This window comes from Haliotis rufescens, unplaced genomic scaffold, assembly GCF_023055435.1.
Source record: "Haliotis rufescens isolate VD_foot unplaced genomic scaffold, xgHalRufe1.0.p SCAF_11, whole genome shotgun sequence".
Classification (NCBI taxonomy): Eukaryota; Metazoa; Mollusca; class Gastropoda; order Lepetellida; family Haliotidae; genus Haliotis; species Haliotis rufescens.
This window is the reverse complement of record NW_025963791.1, coordinates 8,149,383-8,171,077: the sequence shown is the minus strand read 5'-3', so window position 1 is coordinate 8,171,077 and position 21,695 is coordinate 8,149,383. Positions and strand designations below refer to the sequence as shown.

The window sequence follows — 21,695 nt, the reverse complement described above, 5'->3', positions numbered from 1 at the left end:
ACTTATCAGGCATTTGTCCAGACCTGCTCAGAGGCTGATATTCAGCCCCAAGTCTGCAGCAAATAATACAAATTCCCAGTTTTACTTAACAATCTCCCAATTCCTCAGAGTTTATGAAAGTAAGGACATTAAACAGTTAAAATATATAAATTTTGAACTATATTGTGTTTTTGTCCCAATTTGCTTGCCAAGGGCACTAGAAATCCTAGATAAATCCGTGGCTATTCTCTGTACATTTTACCCCTAGCCATTGCTTGACTCATCTCTTCCCTTTCCTGACTAGCTGTAAAACAATGTAAAAACAACAAAACTTTAATGGAATAATAATGAAAATTTAACTGTACATCACTCAGGCCTACCAAAGAAAAGGACTGTGTATTCAGACAGACAGACAGACAATTTATTCAACGAAAGGCCACTGTGTATTCAAAAACATAGTAATGTGTATGCTATTGGTCTCAGCGTTAGAAATTGGCACTAGTCCTGTAGTCCTTGCCGAACTGCCCAATAGATAAGGTATCATAAGGACTAGTAGAAATTTGACATTTTTAAGGGTTTTGCTATGTGGACTAAAACTGTTAGTTTCTACCGCTGGTCCGACTATGAGTATGAAGCACACTGTAACTATTTGTTGGGTTGTGTTCGAGTTGACAGTGTATTCAGAAAACAATGAGTATGCAGCAGGTTGCATATCATCGTTTTCTGAATATATTGTCATCTCATACTCAACCTGGCAAAATGATTTTAGTGTACAAAATAGACAAGTAGCTAGACTGACATTTAGTCCCAGAAATAAAGTTATCTTATAATAAAACCATGTATTTTCAAAATAAAAAAATAAATTCCAAATGGAGCCAAAAACATTCTTTAATTTCAGGTAATCTGGACTTGCTTAATTTTTCTAGACTTGAGTTGACTCTTTTTTCAATTTTGTCTCTAGGGTCTTGGGGACAGACTAACCATGCTAACAAATAGCATACCCATTTCTGTGTTTTTGAACACATGTTAGTTTTTCCTTTGGTCGGCCTGTTGTTGTATGCAGTGTTCCACTGATTGCTGTAGTTTAGCTGATCACCATTTACCTGCCACAAGTAGCAGGTCAGGTTGACCACTCGTTGACTCATCCCATTATCACGATAACCACTCCATTCCTTGGGAATATACCAGAGATTTATCTTGACCTGTTCAAAGGCCGATAGTTGGCCTCGTGTCTGCAACAAATGTTCAATGGTTGAACTACTGTTAGAGATTTTTAGAGGCGACGTGTTTTCCACTTATAAAAGGGGAGATAATAAAATAGAGATTATTACACTCACATGTGTGACATACTGATTTTATGAAACAGGTGTCAGAGTTCTTGTATTTCCCGAGCAAGAGTGAGGGAAATACATTAATTCTTACACAAGCTTCGTAAAATCAGTATGACACACATGTGAGTGTAATAATTTCTTTATTACCCATTATTTCTTAATCCTTTTGAGCTCCTTCTAAAAAATGATTTTTATGAACCTTGCTATTTCTAACCAGCCATATGGTTAATAAATAGTTTTACATTATTGCTTAGTTTGCAATGTTAAAATACTATGTCAAAATCCCTCTGAATAAATAATCTGTAAATAATCGGGTCTGGACCAGACAATCCAGTGATTGACATCATTAGTATAGATCCACACAATTGGGATATGATGACATGCATCAACCAAGTCAGTAAGCCTGGGCACCCGATCCTGTTAGTCACTTCCTACGACAAGCATAATCGCCTTTTACGCCAAGCATGGGTTGCTCAAGACATGTATGAGATTCAAATCTTCTTGCTATTTTATCACCTGTAAAGATCATGGTGATATATAATATTTATCACCTGAAATTGAAGAACATGGATCAGGATTTATCTAAAGAAATCCTGATCATTCTGATCAATATGACCCTTGATGATGTAATTTGTATTTTATGCAAAAGTGATGGGTTTTAAAAAAAATATTTGCCTGTATTTTGTATTGCAATTTATTGCAGTAATGATTCATTTGTTGCGATACACACCACAATATATTGCATGTGTTCTTTCATCTGTAATTTGTAATGATCCTGAATATAAGAAAATCTTACCCCCCCCACACGTTTTTGACAACTTCGTATCTTGTTACATATTGCTTGATCATAAGGCCTGTGTTATAGTCACATTATATACAGGAAACTGGTCACATATAGTTTTGCATTTTTGATAATCAAATATATAAGAGTGCTGTCTTTGAAGAAATGTACATATAATTAGTTCTTATAGATATATTTAGTTTAAAAACTCATATATTTTTTTTGGAAATATTTGATTCTTGAGTCCACGAAAAACGAATTCAATTCATAAACATGATAAAGGGATACGGTTTGAATCACCGAACACATGTGTGAATCGTAACAGCCCTACAGGATATCACATGTTGTTTTCACCAATCTTTGAATGCCCATCCAAATATTTCAAGGCTATTACTCTCAACACTCGACTGTTACGTCTAATAATATATAATTAGATGTTGTTCTGTGTCAGCAGCAAGCGATGCTTGTGTGGGCTGATGTGGTCTGATCCTTGCAGATACTTTGTTGCAGATCTCTAAAGAAGAAAGGATGAACCCAATCAAACAGGATGTAAAGAAAGGAAAACTGCGATATGTTAAAAACATCTTCCCTCACCATGGCTACATCTGGAACTATGGCGCCTTCCCTCAGGTATGATTCATGCCTTCCCTCAGGTTAACATGAGTTTAACATCACCTGTACATACAATTCATACCTTCCCACAGGTAAACATTAGTTTATAACATCACCTGTACATACAATTCATGCCTTCCCGCAGGTAAACATTAGTTTAACATCACCTGTACATACAAATCATGCCTTCCCGCAGGTAAACATTAGTTTAACATGTTTAACATCACCTGTACATACAATTCATACCTTCCCACAGGTAAACATTAGTTTAACATCACCTGTACATACAATTCATGCCTTCCCACAGGTAAACATTAGTTTAACATTAGTTTAACATCACCTGTACATACAATTCATGCCTTCCCACAGGTAAACATTAGTTTAACATTAGTTTAACATCACCTGTACATACAATTCATACCTTCCCACAGGTAAACATTAGTTTAACATCAACTGTACATACAATTCATGCCTTCCCGCAGGTAAACATTAGTTTAACATCACCTGTACATACAAATCATGCCTTCCCGCAGGTAAACATTAGTTTAACATGTTTAACATCACCTGTACATACAATTCATGCCTTCCCACAGGTAAACATTAGTTTAACATCACCTGTACATACAATTCATGCCTTCCCGCAGGTAAACATTAGTTTAACATCACCTGTACATACAATTCATGCCTTCCCACAGGTAAACATTAGTTTAACATCACTTGTACATACAATTCATGCCTTCCCACAGGTAAACATTAGTTTAACATCACCTGTACATACAATTCATACCTTCCCACAGGTAAACATTAGTTTAACATCACCTGTACATACGATTCATGCCTTCCCGCAGGTAAACATTAGTTTAACATCACCTGTACATACAAATCATGCCTTCCCGCAGGTAAACATTAGTTTAACATGTTTAACATCACCTGTACATACAATTCATGCCTTCCCACAGGTAAACATTAGTTTAACATCACCTGTACATACAATTCATGCCTTCCCGCAGGTAAACATTAGTTTAACATCACCTGTACATACAATTCATGCCTTCCCACAGGTAAACATTAGTTTAACATCACTTGTACATACAATTCATGCCTTCCCACAGGTAAACATTAGTTTAACATCACCTGTACATACAATTCATGCCTTCCCACAGGTAAACATTAGTTTAACATCACTTGTACATACAATTCATGCCTTCCCACAGGTAAACATTAGTTTAACATCACTTGTACATACAATTCATGCCTTCCCACAGGTAAACATTAGTTTAACATCACCTGTACATACGATTCATGCCTTCCCGCTGGTAAACATTAGTTTAACATCACTTGTACATACAAATCATGCCTTCCCGCAGGTAAACATTAGTTTAACATCACCTGTACATACAATTCATGCCTTCCCGCAGGTAAACATTAGTTTAACATCACCTGTACATACAATTCATGCCTTCCCGCAGGTAAACATTAGTTTAACATCACCTGTACATACAATTCATGCCTTCCCGCAGGTAAACATTAGTTTAACATCACCTGTACATACAATTCATGCCTTCCCGCAGGTAAACATTAGTTTAACATCACCTGTACATACAATTCATGCCTTCCCGCAGGTAAACATTAGTTTAACATCACCTGTACATACAATTCATGCCTTCCCGCAGGTAAACATTAGTTTAACATCACCTGTACATACAATTCATGCCTTCCCACAGGTAAACATTAGTTTAACATCACTTGTACATACAAATCATGCCTTCCCACAGGTAAACATTAGTTTAACATCACCTGTACATACAAATCATGCCTTCCCGCAGGTAAACATTAGTTTAACATCACTTGTACATACAATTCATGCCTTCCCACAGGTAAACATTAGTTTAACATCACTTGTACATACAATTCATGCCTTCCCACAGGTAAACATTAGTTTAACATCACTTGTACATACAAATCATGCCTTCCCGCAGGTAAACATTAGTTTAACATCACCTGTACATACAATTCATGCCTTCCCGCAGGTAAACATTAGTTTAACATCACCTGTACATACAATTCATGCCTTCCCGCAGGTAAACATTAGTTTAACATCACCTGTACATACAATTCATGCCTTCCCGCAGGTAAACATTAGTTTAACATCACTTGTACATACTATTCATGCCTTCCCGCTGGTAAACATTAGTTTAACATCACCTGTACATACAAATCATGCCTTCACGCAGGTAAACATTAGTTTAACATCACCTGTACATACTATTCATGCCTTCCCGCAGGTAAACATTAGTTTAACATCACCTGTACATACAAATCATGCCTTCCCGCTGGTAAACATTAGTTTAACATCACTTGTACATACAATTCATGCGTTCCCACAGGTAAACATTAGTTTAACATCACTTGTACATACTATTCATGCCTTCCCGCTGGTAAACATTAGTTTAACATCACTTGTACATACAATTCATGCCTTCCCATGCCTTATTGCTATCACACAAGATTTTCTCCAGTAAAGTTTCTTACACCAGAGTGTTTGATATTCAGCATGAAATTCAAGAGGTCCTTGTGATGACCCTATTACAGATGTATTTGTTGTTACCCTGTCTGGCGTTCAGCATTAAGGGGCTAAAATAAGGACTGGTCGGCTCGGAGTCAGCACACTGTGTCTGAGTGGAGTGTTCATGTTAAACTGTGGCATGGTATCTCACTGGGCTAGCACTATAAGTAGGCACATTTTGTATCAGCCCGGACTAGTACAAGCAGCCACACACACATATGCATGCACGTCCCTATATAAGTGAAATAATCTTGGACGCAACATTAAGCCCTATTTCACCCCGCCCTCCTTTATTGCCTGGAAATACAGATAAACTTTGAGTTAATGAAGATACACTGTATGTGTTGTGTACATTTTGCATGTATTGTATTGTTTCAGACATGGGAAGACCCAGCAGTAGAGTTCCAGGAAACGAAGACGAAAGGAGACAAAGATCCACTAGATGTCTGTGAAATAGGTTACAAGGTCAGCACCCTGAAGGCCATACTGAAATAATTTCAACATTTCATCCCTGCCTCTCTGTTGTTATGATGGCAGACATTTGTCACCTGTGTAAATCTGCAATCTCTGCAATAGGTCCCCAGTAACCTGTCTGACCCAAGGTGCAATCGGCTCTTGTGTAAGAATCAGCTAAAGGGGTCGGTTGTCATATGATCTTGACTATTTCAGTAAGGCTTGTGGTCGACTCTGTTGTGTTTATCCATTATCTGATTTATACACTGTGTTAATACATTATCTACGTTTCATTCAGGTTCAGAAGCGTGGTGCTGTGATACGGGTAAAGGTTTTGGGCACAATGTGTCTGATTGATGAAGGTAGGTTAAGAGTAGTGGTGTTCCCACCCACTAAAATAATCAAAGATTTATCTAAAGGTCAAAATGGCCGACGTTCCAAATTGAACACAAACAATTTTCCCTCCTCTTTCATCTTCTCAACTAGGGGCACGAGTGGCCCAGTCGTCTATGGCGCCCGGTTCGCTGTGTAGATTGCGTCCCTTCGGCACGCCTGAAAACTATGATTGTGGGTTCGAATCCCGGTTCGCCCTGATTATGTTTCTAGGTTTGTCAGCACCGTACCTGTGCTTGTGGGTTTCACCGAAGTGGTAAACTTCTGAGACCTGCATCCCTTCGGGCTTTCCTCCCACATTAAGCTGACATGCCTAATATATAACTGTAATACTGTTAAAAGCGGCGTTAAACCCAACTCACTCACTCACTTATCTTCTCAACTGGTGTCTTTAATAAAATAGATTACATAAGAAAATGTGTTGGAACAATAATAATCGACACGATCGCACTCAGCTTTGGGATTACGGTTGTCAAGGCAGCAGCAAAGGTTATACTTAGATTGTTTATTCCAAACAATTACAGAATACAGCTTTGATATAACATCGTTTTACTGCACTTACCATTGAAAAAGAGCAAAATGACACTAATTACAAGGATCAATCAGTTGGCTAGGTGCAGTGATCAATTATCATTTTGCAGCCAGTTCCCAACACTAGCTGAAGAATTCCTCGGTGTTCAGACAATGTAAACTTGCCTTCCTATAATGGAAGTACAGTATTCTGTGGTTTTAACCAACTCAAAATGTAAATTGAGGACAATGTGTCCAGTTAATCACTTGCTTTCAATTGTTTATTGCTGCTTTGAGCAGCCGCGTGTGGCTGCGGATGTTTTGATAGGCTGATTGGTGATACATGAGCAGCTCTGAGATTAACAGTTGGTTATATACATAAACATTGTTGTTGACAGGGTTCATATAGGACCAGACCTGTGAAGATTCAGGGGTAGAATAGGTCTTCAGCAACCCATGCTTGCCGTAAAAGGCAACTATGCTTGTCGTAAAAGGCAACCAACAGGATCGGGTGGTCAGACTTGCTGACTTGGTTGATACATGTCATCGATCCCAATTGCATGGATCGATGCTCATGATGTCAATCACTGGATTGTCTGGTCCAGACTCGATTATGTTACAGACCGCCGTCATATAGCTGAGTGCGGCGTTAAACAACAAACAAACAAATCATACAGGACCATGAAGTTAGTTTGCTATGTCCGTTATTTCGTTAAAAGCGTGTTTGTTACATCCATCAATTTTATATGATAAAGTAACAGCAAATGGCCAGGACCAAATAATCAGTTTGTTATAAGCGTGTTTGTTTTTACGTTTTTACTGTAAACAACTTCCCTATAAATCTTATATTGTTATGTGATTATTCTCCATAAGCCCATTAAAACTAAGGCAATGTTCAAAAAAAAGCATGAAAAAGTCAAAGGTCAATTGTGAAAGTTAAAGTTTAAGGAGCTCTCAGATTCAAATTCCACAGAAGAGTGCAAGAACCCTGGACCCCCTTAATTTGGAACACTGGTAAAACATGCATTGAATTATCCCTGGGTCATTGTGACCCCATGTTGATATGTAGTGCATAAAACTATTTTCTCTTTTAACTGAATATCAGTTCATTCATGTATTGATCATCACTGGGTCATGGTGACCCAATATTGTCTAGTACTGAATATTATGCAGAGGTTATATATTGGTGATCCCTGGTTCAAGGTGACCCAATATTGTCTAGTACTGAATCATGCAGAGGTTACATATTGGTGATCCTTTGTCCTCTGAATCCTCTAAGCTGAATCCCATTGGTGATGATCCCATGTTCTCCATAATCTGAATAACACTACCATGTTTCTCGTCCCAGGTGAGACAGATTGGAAGGTGATCGCTATTGATGTCACAGATCCATTGGCAGCTCAGCTGAATGGTAGGTACATACAAACTGTCTGTCTTGGAATGACCCATGAAAAATTAACTCAGTCATGTTCATCTTCACTCTAGCAGTATCTGTTCATCCCAATGAACAGATATGTAGTGTTTAAAGGTCTGGAGGGTCGGTTGGGTAGCCTAGTGGTTAAAGCGTTCGCTCATCACGCCGAAGACCCAGGTTCGATTCCCGACATGGGTACATTGTGTGTAGCCCATTTCGGGTGTCCGTCACCTTGATATTGCTGGAATATTGCTAAAAGCGGCGTAAAACCATACTCACTTAGAGGTGTGCACAGGGCAGTAATTGCCCTGTCTAGTCTGGAGTGGGGCACTGTACAATGGAGATGAGATGACTACTGAGTGACATGAACTGGGACACTGAAGGCCCGGTCGTCTGAGGCACTGCAATTTGCTTTGCACAGTTTTCATCCCTTAGGCATGCCAGGAACTGTTTGAATCCCAGATTTGTTCCGACTGTTCCTTGGTTTGTAAGCGCCCGTACTCCTGGTTTTCACCAAAGTGGTTAATATCTAAGACCTGCATCACTTTGGGCTGCCTCCCACATCAGGCTGACAGACTGGTGTAACTGGCTTGGTTCATAGTCATTAGAATTATGGGGTGATGTGGTGGCCTAGCTAGTGTTGAGATTACCAATCTACTCTTGATGTGTTTGTTGTCTCATATTTCAGACACATTTTGTAACACATTCCTTGGTTTGTCCTGTAGATATTGGAGATGTAGAAGAGAAAATGCCTGGCTTTTTGAAGGTGAGTATTCTCATAGTTTGAAGTTTGGTGATCAATATTACCGTCAACACAGATATTACCATCAACTCTGATACTCCCATCAACACCAATATTACCATCAACTCCAATATTACCATCAACACCAATATTACCATCAACACCGATAATACCATCAACTCCAATATTACCATCAACACCAATATTACCATCAACTCCAATATTACCATCAACACCAATATTACCATCAACTCCGATATTACCATCAACACCAATATTACCATCAACTCTGATATTACCATCAACACCAATATTACCATCAACTCCGATATTACCATCAACACCAATATTACCATCAACTCTGATATTACCACCAACACCAATATTACCATCAACTCCGATATTACCATCAACACCAATATTACCATCAACTCCGATATTACCATCAACACCAATATTACCATCAACTCTGATATTACCACCAACACCAATATTACCATCAACTCCGATATTACCACCAACACCAATATTACCATCAACTCCGATATTACCATCAACACCAATATTACCATCAACTCTGATATTACCACCAACTCCAATATTACCATCAACACCAATATTACCATCAACTCCAATATTACCATCAACACCAATATTACCATCAACTCTGATATTACCATCAACACCAATATTACCGTCAACTCTGATATTACCATCAACACCGATATTACCATCAACTCCAATATTACCATCAACTCCGATATTACCACCAACACCAATATTACCATCAACTCTGATATTACCACCAACACCAATATTACCGTCAACTCTGATATTACCATTAACCCCGATATTACCATCAACACCAATATTACCGTCAACTCCGATATTACCATCAACTCTGATATTACCATCAACTCCGATATTACCATCAACTCTGATATTACCATCAACACCAATATTACCATCAACTCTGATATTACCACCAACTCCAATATTACCATCAACACCAATATTACCATCAACTCCAATATTACCACCAACACCAATATTACCATCAACTCCGATATTACCATCAACACCAATATTACCATCAACTCTGATATTACCATCAACACCAATATTACCATCAACTCTGATATTACCACCAACACCAATATTACCATCAACTCTGATATTACCACCAACACCAATATTACCGTCAACTCTGATATTACCATTAACCCCGATATTACCATCAACACAGATATTACCATCAACACCGATATTACCATCTACATATCTCACTCTCCGGTGGACCCTGATTCAGATCTGCAATGGCATAAAAACCTGCTCTACAACTTGTAGAATAGTAAGATGTTTATGAGCATGTTGTAAGTGCTATTGTAACTACCTGCTTTGTTAATGTGTTTCAGGCAACATATGAATGGTTCAAGTATTACAAGGTCCCTGATGGTAAACCAGTCAATCAGTTTGCCTGGGATGGAGAAGCAAAAAATAAAGTAAGTGCTTGTTAATTGAGTATCAATAAAAGGAAATTATTGATGAATGTTATTTCAGGTGTTCTCATTTCCTTTTGCACTCATCATAAAACCAAGCGTAACACCAATTCTAACGTTTACCTTAGTGAATGAAAATGTGTCTAAAAATTTCGATTATTTTTAAGAATGACTGTATAATAAAGAGATTACTACCCTGGTGTGTCATAATTCTGATATATACTAAAGAAATTATATACTACATGAAAGAATCAGTGTTCTTTAACTTCTTTTGAGTAGTATGTTAGATATAAAAAGTATGTGTTACGCTCGCCAAAAGCTCTCATAATACACTTTAATCCTAATATATGACATTTTGTTAAAACGCTTCAAAAACACTCTAGTTTTGACTTCCATTTCTTTTGTTTCGATACTTATGTATCATGCATAACTTAGAAAATAAACTATTAATGATGTTTTTGCTGGCATATTTGCCAGAATCCTGGTTCTACCTGATTATGTTTCTAGGTGTGTCAACATTATATCCATGCTCGTGGGTTTCACCAATGTGGTAAACGTCTAAGCCTGCATTCCTTCGGGCTTTTTTCACACATCATGCTGACACGCTGTGATATAACTGGAATACTGTTCAAAGCGGCGTTAAACTCACTCACTAAAATGTCCACTGTCAGAAACTAAGGAACCATGTGGCTCTCTGCCAGTATCTATATCTCAGGGAACCCCTTGATTGTTGTGTCCTTAACATTGGTGTTACCATGACGACCCCTTGACTGGCACTCTTTGTTTTTATGTAAAATTGTTTTTGATCTTTTGCAGGATTTTGCTTTGACGATTGTAAAAGAAGCTTATGAACAATGGCAAAATCTTGTTGGGAAAACCAACGAATCTGGTATTGCATGGTGAGTCGTTGTTGAGATCTGTGCCGCAACACGGGGAATTGTATGTCGCAGTGTGGAATGTCAACCAAAGTGTTCAACCCTACCAGGATCCACTGATATGGATCGTCAGTCAGTTGTACGCGTCAGTGACTGCATCCCTTTATGATTTCTTCTCATATTTAACGGTCAGGCCCCGACATAACTAAATGCTGTTGGAAGTGTCGTTAAACCACACTCACTTGGGAGATAAAAATGTTTATCCAACATCAAACTTTTGAACTGCTCCCTTTGTGTGTCAGCATGCTCACACCATCAGCCACTGGTTTGTTTGCTCCAGAACACGAAAGGTCACAAAAGGTCATGAAAGGCTGCCATCATAAAGCTCAAATATTACTAAGATTGTTTTTTTCTGTATGGCATTAGGCACAGGCTTGAAAAGGCCTTGCATTTCATCAGTTCTTCTTGACGGAACCTTAATTTTGTATTGTACATATACCTTAAAACCCTTTCTAACAGCCTATTACTTTACACAGTGCACAGTGCACATAATGCTTGTGAAGATCAGCAACCCAAGCTTGCCGTCAAAGGCGACTATGCTTGTCGTAAGAGGCAACTTATGGTATCTGGTGGTCAGGCTCGCTGACATGGTTGATGCATGTCGTCGTATCCAAATTGCATGGATCGATGCTCATGATGTCAATCACTGGATTGTCTGGTCCAGTCTCGATTATTTACAGACTGCTGTCATATAGATGGAATATTGTTTGGTGCAGTGTTAAACAACAAACAAACAAACTAACAGTGCACTGGTGAATGGTTGATGGTATTCCTACTTGCTTCAAATATTTATACAACAGGTGCCAAAGATAGAAATTATACTTTATGCCTGGAATCGGTTGTAAACGGTGTACTGATGTGTGTGTGTTTCAGTGAGAATACGTGTGTGGCAGGCAGCCCATACTCTGTAGAAGGAGATGATGCTCAACAGTTTGTACAAGAAGTAAGTAGACGCATTAATGAACACATATTACTGAAAGAATGCCAATTTTAATTAACCTATTAATCCCAGTCATGTGACTACTTGCATAGGCTGGATTAAGGATATAGCAACCCGAGACGACAATCACTCGAGTTTTGGTGGAGGTCTACTGACAATACTTCTAAAACTCAGAAAGATGATTCCAATGGCACTTACAGCCCTTTATTTCCCATAGGGTTAGAAATTACCGAGTTCATAAAATATAGTATGTGTACTAGTGCAAGTAAAACTTCTCGCGCACCAGTGTAATGTTTCCGTCATCCAAACGGCATTGTTGATGTGATCCAAATCTTATTTTGATGTGAGGTCAGAATGATGTCACACTAAAAATGACGTCATAGATGAAGATGGTTGACATGATTCAACAAAATGTGATTTTCTAGGACAGTGGTGGTGATCAGTGTATGGGAAGTACAAAAGGAAAAAGAAATTATTACACTCGCATGTGTATCATTTCTGAATTTACGAAACTCGTGCAAGAATTACATGTATTACCCTCGCTCTCTGAATACAAGTATTCCGACACTCGTTTCGTAACATCGGTATGGCACACATGCTCATATAGTAATCTCTATATATTCTCTTAACATGGGCAGCCCAAACTCCATTAATAGTATGCCACTGTGGCATACAACATTAACAGATACTTTAATAAGTCTTTGTACTCATCATGCTCATGGCTATGGGCATTTCTTGTGAAAAAATATCAAGGAAAGAAATAATGTCCCTTCCGCTGACGTTGGCTTTTCACTGCCTTATTTACAGGTTTGATTTATTTTCCATTTCTAACACCAAAAGCTGGTCCTAGTTTCATTAATTTGGGTTTGGCATGTTACCATGGTTACAGATGTGAGAGATGTGTGATGTGAAATCAACATTTTTCCTGCGTCACACTTCATGATGTCTTATGGTTGAAGGTCTGGGTTAGAATTGGTCTTCAGGATCACTGATGTGTTTTATGCATGTCATCGTCATCCCAATTGTAGAGATCAATGCTCATGATGTTAATGAGTCGGGTCAGTTATTTACAGAAAGCAATCATACAGCTGGAATATTGCTTAGTGTAGACTTAAACAACAAACAAACAAACACGTGATGACGGTTGTAAACCTTGTAGGAGATAGATAGGAATGAGACTGGGACCTGGCAGGTAAGGCGAGGAGGTAGACGACGAAAAAAGCGACGTGGACGCCCCGTCATGAAACATGTGGGCATGCAGGTGAGATGGGGGAAGAAATCGGTCACAAATCACACTCTCACAGATAATGCCATTTGTTGTGGCATTTATATTAAAAGTACCGTTTGTCACAAATTCAATGTTTTCACATCACTGCCATGACAACTTTGTCCACTTGGGGTTTGGAGACAAATGCCTAAACCTTTGTAGTGGTTGTACAAGGGGAATAGTAAGGGGATTGTGTGGACACAATGTCTGCTCAGAATGGACAGTTCTTGGGTCAGCACGCGGAAAGTCGTTGGTCTGTTTGTGTGGATAAACCAGTACTACTGGTTGAGGAGTATCACCTGCTTGGTGGGGGGATGCAAGCTAAATCATGTAAATATGTCACTGTCAGTCACACGCTGTATGATCATCATGACGTCGTGATGTTTGACACGAGTCATCTGCTTGTCACATCATTGTCCCTGTTCCATACCTTGAGTTACCACTTGCACAAGATACGTCCAATATTTCAGTACCTGTGAAGATCCGGTCTAGAATATGTCTTTGGCAACCCATGCTTGCTGCAAAAGCGACTATGCTTGTAAGAAGCGACTAATGGGATCGGATGGTCAGGCTAGCTGATGCTTGTCATCATACTTGAATTGCATAGATCGATGCTTAGGATATCAATCACTGGATTGTCGGGTCCAGACTCGACTATTTACAGACCTCTGTTTATATAGCTGGGATATTGCAGAGAGCTGCGTTAAACAACAAAGAAACAAGCACTATTTCAATGTCCAATATCTGAAAAGGTCTCGGTAATTTATTGGCTCATTAGGATAAGACGTCAGAAGGGTGTACAGTATTTTACAAGCTTAAGGTCTGTGTCGACAGATTTGTACAACTCCATGCTCACTGCACTATTGACGTGTGGCTTATAAACGCACCCAACAGGGTTGACGGTTAAGCCAGTTTTCGCTGTAATGACGACAACTTCAGGACGCAAGGAGATTGAGATTTTTTTAAATTAATGCATGAACAATAGAAGTCTCTCTTGGCAAATTTCTGAAGCCATTGTTTGAGAAACAATTCTTTTCCTTATCACATTAATTTTAGTATCAAATTTATCACCTGTTACCTATTAATAAACTTTATCCACTAATCACATGTATTTTGATCATTTTTAAAGCCTTTTTCTTGGGTCGTCTTTAAGCAATGTTCTGTTTGTTTTGCTTATTTTAACTATTTTCAAGGTACAGCTTATTTTATCTATGTTCAAGGTACAGCTTATTTTAACTATGTTCAAGGTACAGCTTATTTTATCTATGTTCAAGGTACAGCTTATTTTAACTATGTTCAAGGTACAACTTTTTTTTAACTATGTTCAAGGTACAACTTATTTTAACTATGTTCAAGGTACAGCTTATTTTATCTATGTTCAAGGTACAGCTTATTTTAACTATGTTCAAGGTACAGCTTATTTTATCTATGTTCAAGGTACAGCTTATTTTAACTATGTTCAAGGTACAACTTATTTTAACTATGTTCAAGGTACAGCTTATTTTATCTATGTTCAAGGTACAGCTTATTTTAACTATGTTCAAGGTACAGCTTATTTTATCTATGTTCAAGGTACAGCTTATTTTAACTATGTTCAAGGTACAACTTTTTTTAACTATGTTCAAGGTACAACTTCTTTTATCTATGTTCAAGGTACAGCTTATTTTAACTATGTTCAAGGTACAGCTTATTTTATCTATGTTCAAGGTACAGCTTATTTTAACTATGTTCAAGGTACAACTTTTTTTAACTATGTTCAAGGTACAACTTATTTTAACTATGTTCAAGGTACAGCTTATTTTATCTATGTTCAAGGTACAGCTTATTTTAACTATGTTCAAGGTACAACTTTTTTTAACTATGTTCAAGGTACAACTTCTTTTATCTATGTTCAAGGTACAGCTTATTTTAACTATGTTCAAGGTACAGCTTATTTTATCTATGTTCAAGGTACAGCTTATTTTAACTATGTTCAAGGTACAACTTTTTTTAACTATGTTCAAGGTACAACTTATTTTAACTATGTTCAAGGTACAGCTTATTTTATCTATGTTCAAGGTACAGCTTATTTTAACTATGTTCAAGGTACAACTTATTTTAACTATGTTCAAGGTACAACTTATTTTAACTATGTTCAAGGTACAACTTATTTAGAATATTATGAATGATAACTTGACAATACTCACTGAGTGTAGCCACCTCATTGTGTAGTGCAGGTCGCCATTGTTACAGGAATTCTATTGCTGTATGTGGCAGTTGTGCAATGTGGTAAATGCGGCAAGACCCACAAACAATCATGAGAGCAAATAGAACTGCTGCACTGTTAAACTCGGGATATAGATACCGAGTCTGCCTTTGATAGGAATATTCTCCTTCACCCTGTACCGTTGCATTTAACCTGACAATATGATACCATGTATCTCTTTTATGGCTGCATCTAGTTTCAAAAAGTAAGTTACACATAGTTTTGCGATACCCTGCGGTGATAACTACTCTGGCTAGTGTTAAGTTAATGAATAAAATGCATAAAGTGATTGTATATTACTATAAGAATAGGTCATCAGCAACCCATGCTTGACGTAAAAGGCGACTATGCTTGTCGTAAGAGGCGACTAACGGGATCGGGTGGTCAGGCTCGCTGACTTTGTTGATGCATTTGCCTAGATCGATGCTCTTGATGTCAATCACTGAATTGTCTGGTCCAGAGTTGATTATTTTCAGACCACTGTCATATAGCTGGAATATCGCTGAGTGTTGCGTTAAACAACAAATCAACTATAAGAAGTCTTTAGTTGACCATTCATTTAGTTGAACACAAAACTGTTTAATGCATAACCTCTTGTTAGCACAGGTTTCTTTGAACATGAAGTGTTTAGTACATATCATATCGTATCATATCATGACTCAGTGTGTCGATGTGTATCGTTCCATGAGGTAGGTGTATCATGACTAAACCCAGAGTGGCGTGAGTGGTTGTTTGATGGCCGCGAAGGAGATGCCTGAATCCCTCATGGATGCAGTGTGTGGAGCTCAGGGCTCCGCTACGGCAAACAATCTTAGCGCTACGACTGTCATTAGTATGTCAAAGTATTTGCGGTAAGATCGCTTTGTGGAACAGGCCCACTCACTGAGTCCCCAGCTATGACATGCCAGGAATGTTGCTACAAACAGCATCAAGTCTCACTTTGTAACTTTGTCTGTTGCAGACAACAGCACCCGCCTCAGCACTGGCTATTGATCCTGAAGGTGAGAGATTCTGTCATTGATGCAGCGCTTCACTGCAATATTAAGCTCCAATAAATGAATCAGTTTGATTCTATATCAACAATACATCTGGTTCTGCAAACTGTTTGAATTTTATGTTTGATGTTATTGATTTGCAAATCCAGAATTGTTCTGATCCTGCTGTGGAGATTCTGGGTTAGAACTGGTTCCCAGCCACCAATGCTGGTCATAAGAGGCGACTGTGTATGGATTGGTCAGTGACTTGTGTATTGGGTTTCATAACACCCTGTAGGCGTGGGTCGTTGCTCACAATATCAATCACTAGATTCTCTGGTCCAGACTCAATTATTTACAGGCCACCATCATACAGCTGTATGTTTTGTTAAACCAAACTCGCTGGTACAAGTTGTAAATATGGACTGTTGTCTGTTTTTCAGTGTGTGTCGACAAGTGGTACTACCCTATTCCCTGAGGACTGGGCTGACTGAGGCTTGGAGTGGAAAGCGGATGACTCAAGTATCTATTCACTCTCGCACGTCGCCGGAAATCTACATTACTATCATTTGAACCATGAAAGCTTATATTTATAGAAAAAGTATCAGTAGGCGTTTTTAACTGTATGTACTGTTACTACAATATTTAAAACAAATTAAAAAATGTATTCGATACCTTGTGCTGCACATTTGGTTCCAAATTCAATTCAGCAAGGTTAAATCTATTGGTAACCTTGTGTCTTCATTGAAAACAGGATGTTTATCTCCTAATTGACTGCCAAAAGTGTCCCATTCGGGTTGTATCTACATTCATGTTATTTCTGTTGATTTCGGTGCTGGGGCTACGAGATTAGGCGCTTCTGCTAGAGGCAGTTTTATCTTCCATTTCTAAACTGTTTGCTTTTATGTAGTCTAAAATAATCATCCAATTGAGGTGTTGTCCACAGGTTAAATTGTACATTTTACATATTCAGAATGAAGAGTGAATGTTTTCAACAGATTGTGTTTGATGATGACTTGCCATGTTTCTCTGTATACAAAGTGATACATCTGATCTGTCCATGTCGTGGTACGACCCAGTATGTTGGGGGTCTGTACTTGTCTGTCTGTCCGATGTGTTGTGTAGCTTCTGTCCACAAGGAACCTGTGATGCCTGCCCATGTGCTACTGTCCCAAGCTGTACACTCGGAATAAATTCAACATATAGAGTTGGTTTGGTTTGTTGTTTAACGCTGCACTCAGCACTATTCCAGCTGTATGACGGCGCTCTGTAAATTATCAAGTCTGGACCAGACAATCCAGTGATTGATATCATGAGCATCGATCCACGCAATTGGAGTCAATGACATGCATCAACCAAGCTAGCGAGTCTGACCACCCGATCCTGTTAGTCGCCTTTTGCGACAAGCATGGGTTGCTGAAGACCTATTCTACCCCGGAATCTTCACGGGTCCAACATATAGAGGATGGTGTGCTGTGTGTTGTCCCTGTCCGACACAAGCTATCCTTACCAACTCCGATAATGAAATGGGGCTTTGGTGTGTTAGAAATTTACTTCAGCATGCTCAACTCCGCACTCAGCGATATTCCACTAATGTGACCGTCATGGACATCAGGACACATCTATCTACACAATTGGGATACGATGACATGCAAGCCTGACCGCCTGATAATGGTTGCCTTTTAGGGACCAACCATGTGATATTCTGAGGGGCTGTCATTTTATCGAAAAATTCTTGAAAGTTACATTGTTGCAAGGTGGTTTTTTCAAGCGGTTTTAAATAAATTCTGGTCTTGTAGCTGAGAAAATATTTCATCTTGATACAAAATTCCTCCTCCTCCCTCCCCTCGAATATCAAATGGTTACTTCCTTATGACCAATTCTAACTCAAAATCCTAATTCTGGTTATATTGCTAAAAGTGGGCTTAAAACAAAGTGATGTGAACATTTGTCATCCCAGGAGGTCTCAAGTAGTTAACCTCAATCACTAAGACTTTTGTCTGTACCTGAACAGTAATTGACAAACGCATCAATCTAATTCAATTTAAAACCAAAGACAACAAAACAAATGATACGCCACCAAGTTTCATTGTTGAATCTGGGTACAGAGCCTGGCGACAATCTTGTAGATGGTTGAGGCGTCAGTAACGGTGGGAGGGTCATCTTGATTTTCTCTGAAGGATTGAGTCAACTGTGGCCACCATTTCCTTGGACATCTTTTGACTATTGACTATTTTGCATACTTCATTTTTTTGTGAGTTATACAATGGGCATCAGTCTGCTTGCACAAACCACACCCATCTTCACTGCATATAGAAATATTCTCCACTAAACTATTGGGATTCGAACCCGGACTCTTGGTCAAAAGTCTGACGATCACCAAAATGAGTTATCACACCCTCTAAAATCAACGGTAATCTTGCAATTACAAGCATATTTATAAAACACCATATGCCAGATTAAAGAATTGGGTGAAATACACAAACGTATAAAGTAAGTTATAAATTGCGACCGTCCTTTCAGCAATTGGTTGTTCATCTCTGCAGTCGTAAAGTCCAGTTACTGTAAAGCTGTTACTTTGGGTGCGTGTGATTTGTGTAGAATCCGATAAAGCCAGCGGCTTTACAGAGACGGTAACAATTCACCAGAGTGAATCCAAAACAGTATCAGCCAGAAGGGCATACTTTTTTTTCAGTCTGATGAGACATCTTTCAGGACGCTCTTCATTACTGGATAGTCATGCGTTTCGTTTCAACCTCCCTGTGCTTCAGCCCTGTGTTCTGGAACTGTCCTCGGTATATTTTATGGCTGTACACCATTGCTTGACGTCAACAACTTCCTGAATTTATACAACTACGCACATGCGTGTTCATCCCCTGCACTACACTAAGGGCAAAGTTCAACCCGAATCAAAAGCTGTGTCCACGAGCTTCTGTGGTGTATCTTCGAGAATATCCGTCTCCAAAGGTTCATCCTGCTGCTGTTCAGTGGTGACATCCGCTTGTCTTTCAACCCCCATCAAAAACAGGTCGCATACCGGTAAAACAATTGATTTCGTAATTTCGTAAATAGTGTTACCCCGGTATTCCACACACTTTAGAATATTTCTGACAAAACCCATTCAGATAATTTTCTTTTTCAGCTAACGACGATGTTTTTGAAATGCCATCGGAATTTCATTGTTACTGCGTTTTGTTGTTTATCAGCAGTATTCTAGCGGTCTGGACCAGACAATCCAGTGATTGATATAATGAGCATCGATCCAAGTCGGAGAGCCTGACCACCCGATCCCTTTAGTCGCCTCTTACAAGCATGGTCGTCTCTTACGGCAAGCATGGGTTGCTGAAGACCTATTCAAACCCGGATCTTCGCGGTTCGTTTTGGTTCAAATCCCATCTACTCATGTTCATTGTTCACAGAATATGCTGAATCGCACAAATATAGCTTCGGTCACAGAAAGAAAGATTAACGTACTTAGCATGAATAGGTGGTCGAGGTGAAATGGGGTGTAACGTCACATCCAAGATTATTGCACTTGTATAGTGACGTGTATGTCAGTCCCGACTGATGCCGATTTTATGGTGCTAGCCCAAAGAGATACCATGCTGCAGTTTAACATGAATACCCCACTCAGACACAGTATGCTGACTCCGAGTCGACAAGTCTCACCTACATCAGGAGGCTGCACCTTCCCATTATGGATCATGGATGCTATAGCACGTGAAGCTGTAAAAATGACAACTGACATAGCCACCTACCTGGGACAAGGGTGTGTGATTATTCCTGCAGTGGTCAAGCAGTATCATGGACACTCCGAAATAAAACATCTGTGCCAGACAAACCAGTGGCTGATAGCATGAGAACACAGTGAGCCAGGTCAGCCAATACAGTAAGCCAGCAGCCCTGGGCAACGATTCTGCCCCATGGGGTTAATGTGGAACATGGCAGAGAACGTGGGCACTTGCTTTCCTTTTTAGGTATAATTTGCATCAAACGATGCATTACCCTGTTTACCTTGCCAGATCTGGAATAAGGCACCACTAACTCCCCTCATAGCAGCATTGTCACAATATCACAGCTGAAGCCTTAAGGCCAGAAAATTCTGAAGGTCAATTTTGAGGTGAGGTGAAATTGGGTTTAACGTTGCGTCCAAGATTATTGCACTTATATAGCGACGTGTGTGTGTGTGTGTGTGTGTGTGTGTGTTGCTGCTTGTACTAGTCCGGACTGATGCCGATTTATAGTGCTAGCTCACTGAGATACCATGCCGCAGTTTAACATGAATACCCCACTCAGACACAGTATACTGACTCCGAGTCGACCAGTCCTTGTTTTAGCCCCGTAATGCCGAGCGCCGAGGCAGGGTAACAAGAAGTACCATCTCTCAACATCTTTTGGTATGACGCGGCCGGGGATCGAACCCCGCACCTTCCACTCTCCGGGCGGACGCTCTACCACTAGACCACGGAAACGGTCCTTTGCATAAACAAACACGTGACCCTCCGTTTCTGCGAATCGATCAACACGAAGTATACACTCGTATTTCTCATTCACAATAACAGTATATGCTTACAAATGCCTTCTTCCATGTTGGCCTTATAAAGAGTGAGAAACAAAAACCACATTTTCCACACCTGCCAAAGGAGGGCTTGCACGACCCATTCCTGTGTAAAGGGTGGCATCTTTCCCTACCAAAATGCTTCACAAAAGGTAAAACCTGATAATTGTGACTAAACCAAGCCCCTTGTAAGGCAGCTTTGGTTGTATACTCCCGAGGAAGCTGAGAATGAAATCTGTAATACTAATGTAGCGAAGTGATCCTAACACCTTTATCAAGCATCACTTGCTTGATAAAGGTGTTAGGATCTACACCGAAACGTCGCACTAATTGTAATAAAGAAGTTGTTCATCCATAGAAGTCGTCTTACTTCATCACACCAACTTCTAAATGCCACTGAAAGAAGTTAATGTAGCGAAGTCTCGGATTTTACGGAAGCTTCACAGTATTGTCCATGGTAGAAATGAGTTAAGAAAAGGTAAAACGATCCGAGAGA

At 39.3% G+C, this 21,695-nt stretch overlaps 1 protein-coding gene across 1 annotated transcript in view; it reads left to right on the top strand.

Annotated features, from left to right (window-relative positions):
* LOC124151750 (inorganic pyrophosphatase-like) overlaps window positions 1–17,848 on the top strand; it is a 33,813-nt gene extending 15,965 nt beyond the window's left edge. The window contains exons 3-12 of the mRNA XM_046524367.2: window positions 2,602–2,721; window positions 5,648–5,734; window positions 6,021–6,084; window positions 7,974–8,036; window positions 8,765–8,805; window positions 10,197–10,283; window positions 11,097–11,179; window positions 12,089–12,158; window positions 16,629–16,668; window positions 17,085–17,848. Coding sequence (XP_046380323.2) covers window positions 2,602–2,721; window positions 5,648–5,734; window positions 6,021–6,084; window positions 7,974–8,036; window positions 8,765–8,805; window positions 10,197–10,283; window positions 11,097–11,179; window positions 12,089–12,158; window positions 16,629–16,668; window positions 17,085–17,119 — 690 coding nt within the window. The 3' untranslated portion in view covers window positions 17,120–17,848. The remainder of the gene's footprint in view (window positions 1–2,601; window positions 2,722–5,647; window positions 5,735–6,020; window positions 6,085–7,973; window positions 8,037–8,764; window positions 8,806–10,196; window positions 10,284–11,096; window positions 11,180–12,088; window positions 12,159–16,628; window positions 16,669–17,084) is intronic.
* The last annotated feature ends 3,847 nt before the right edge of the window (window positions 17,849–21,695 follow it).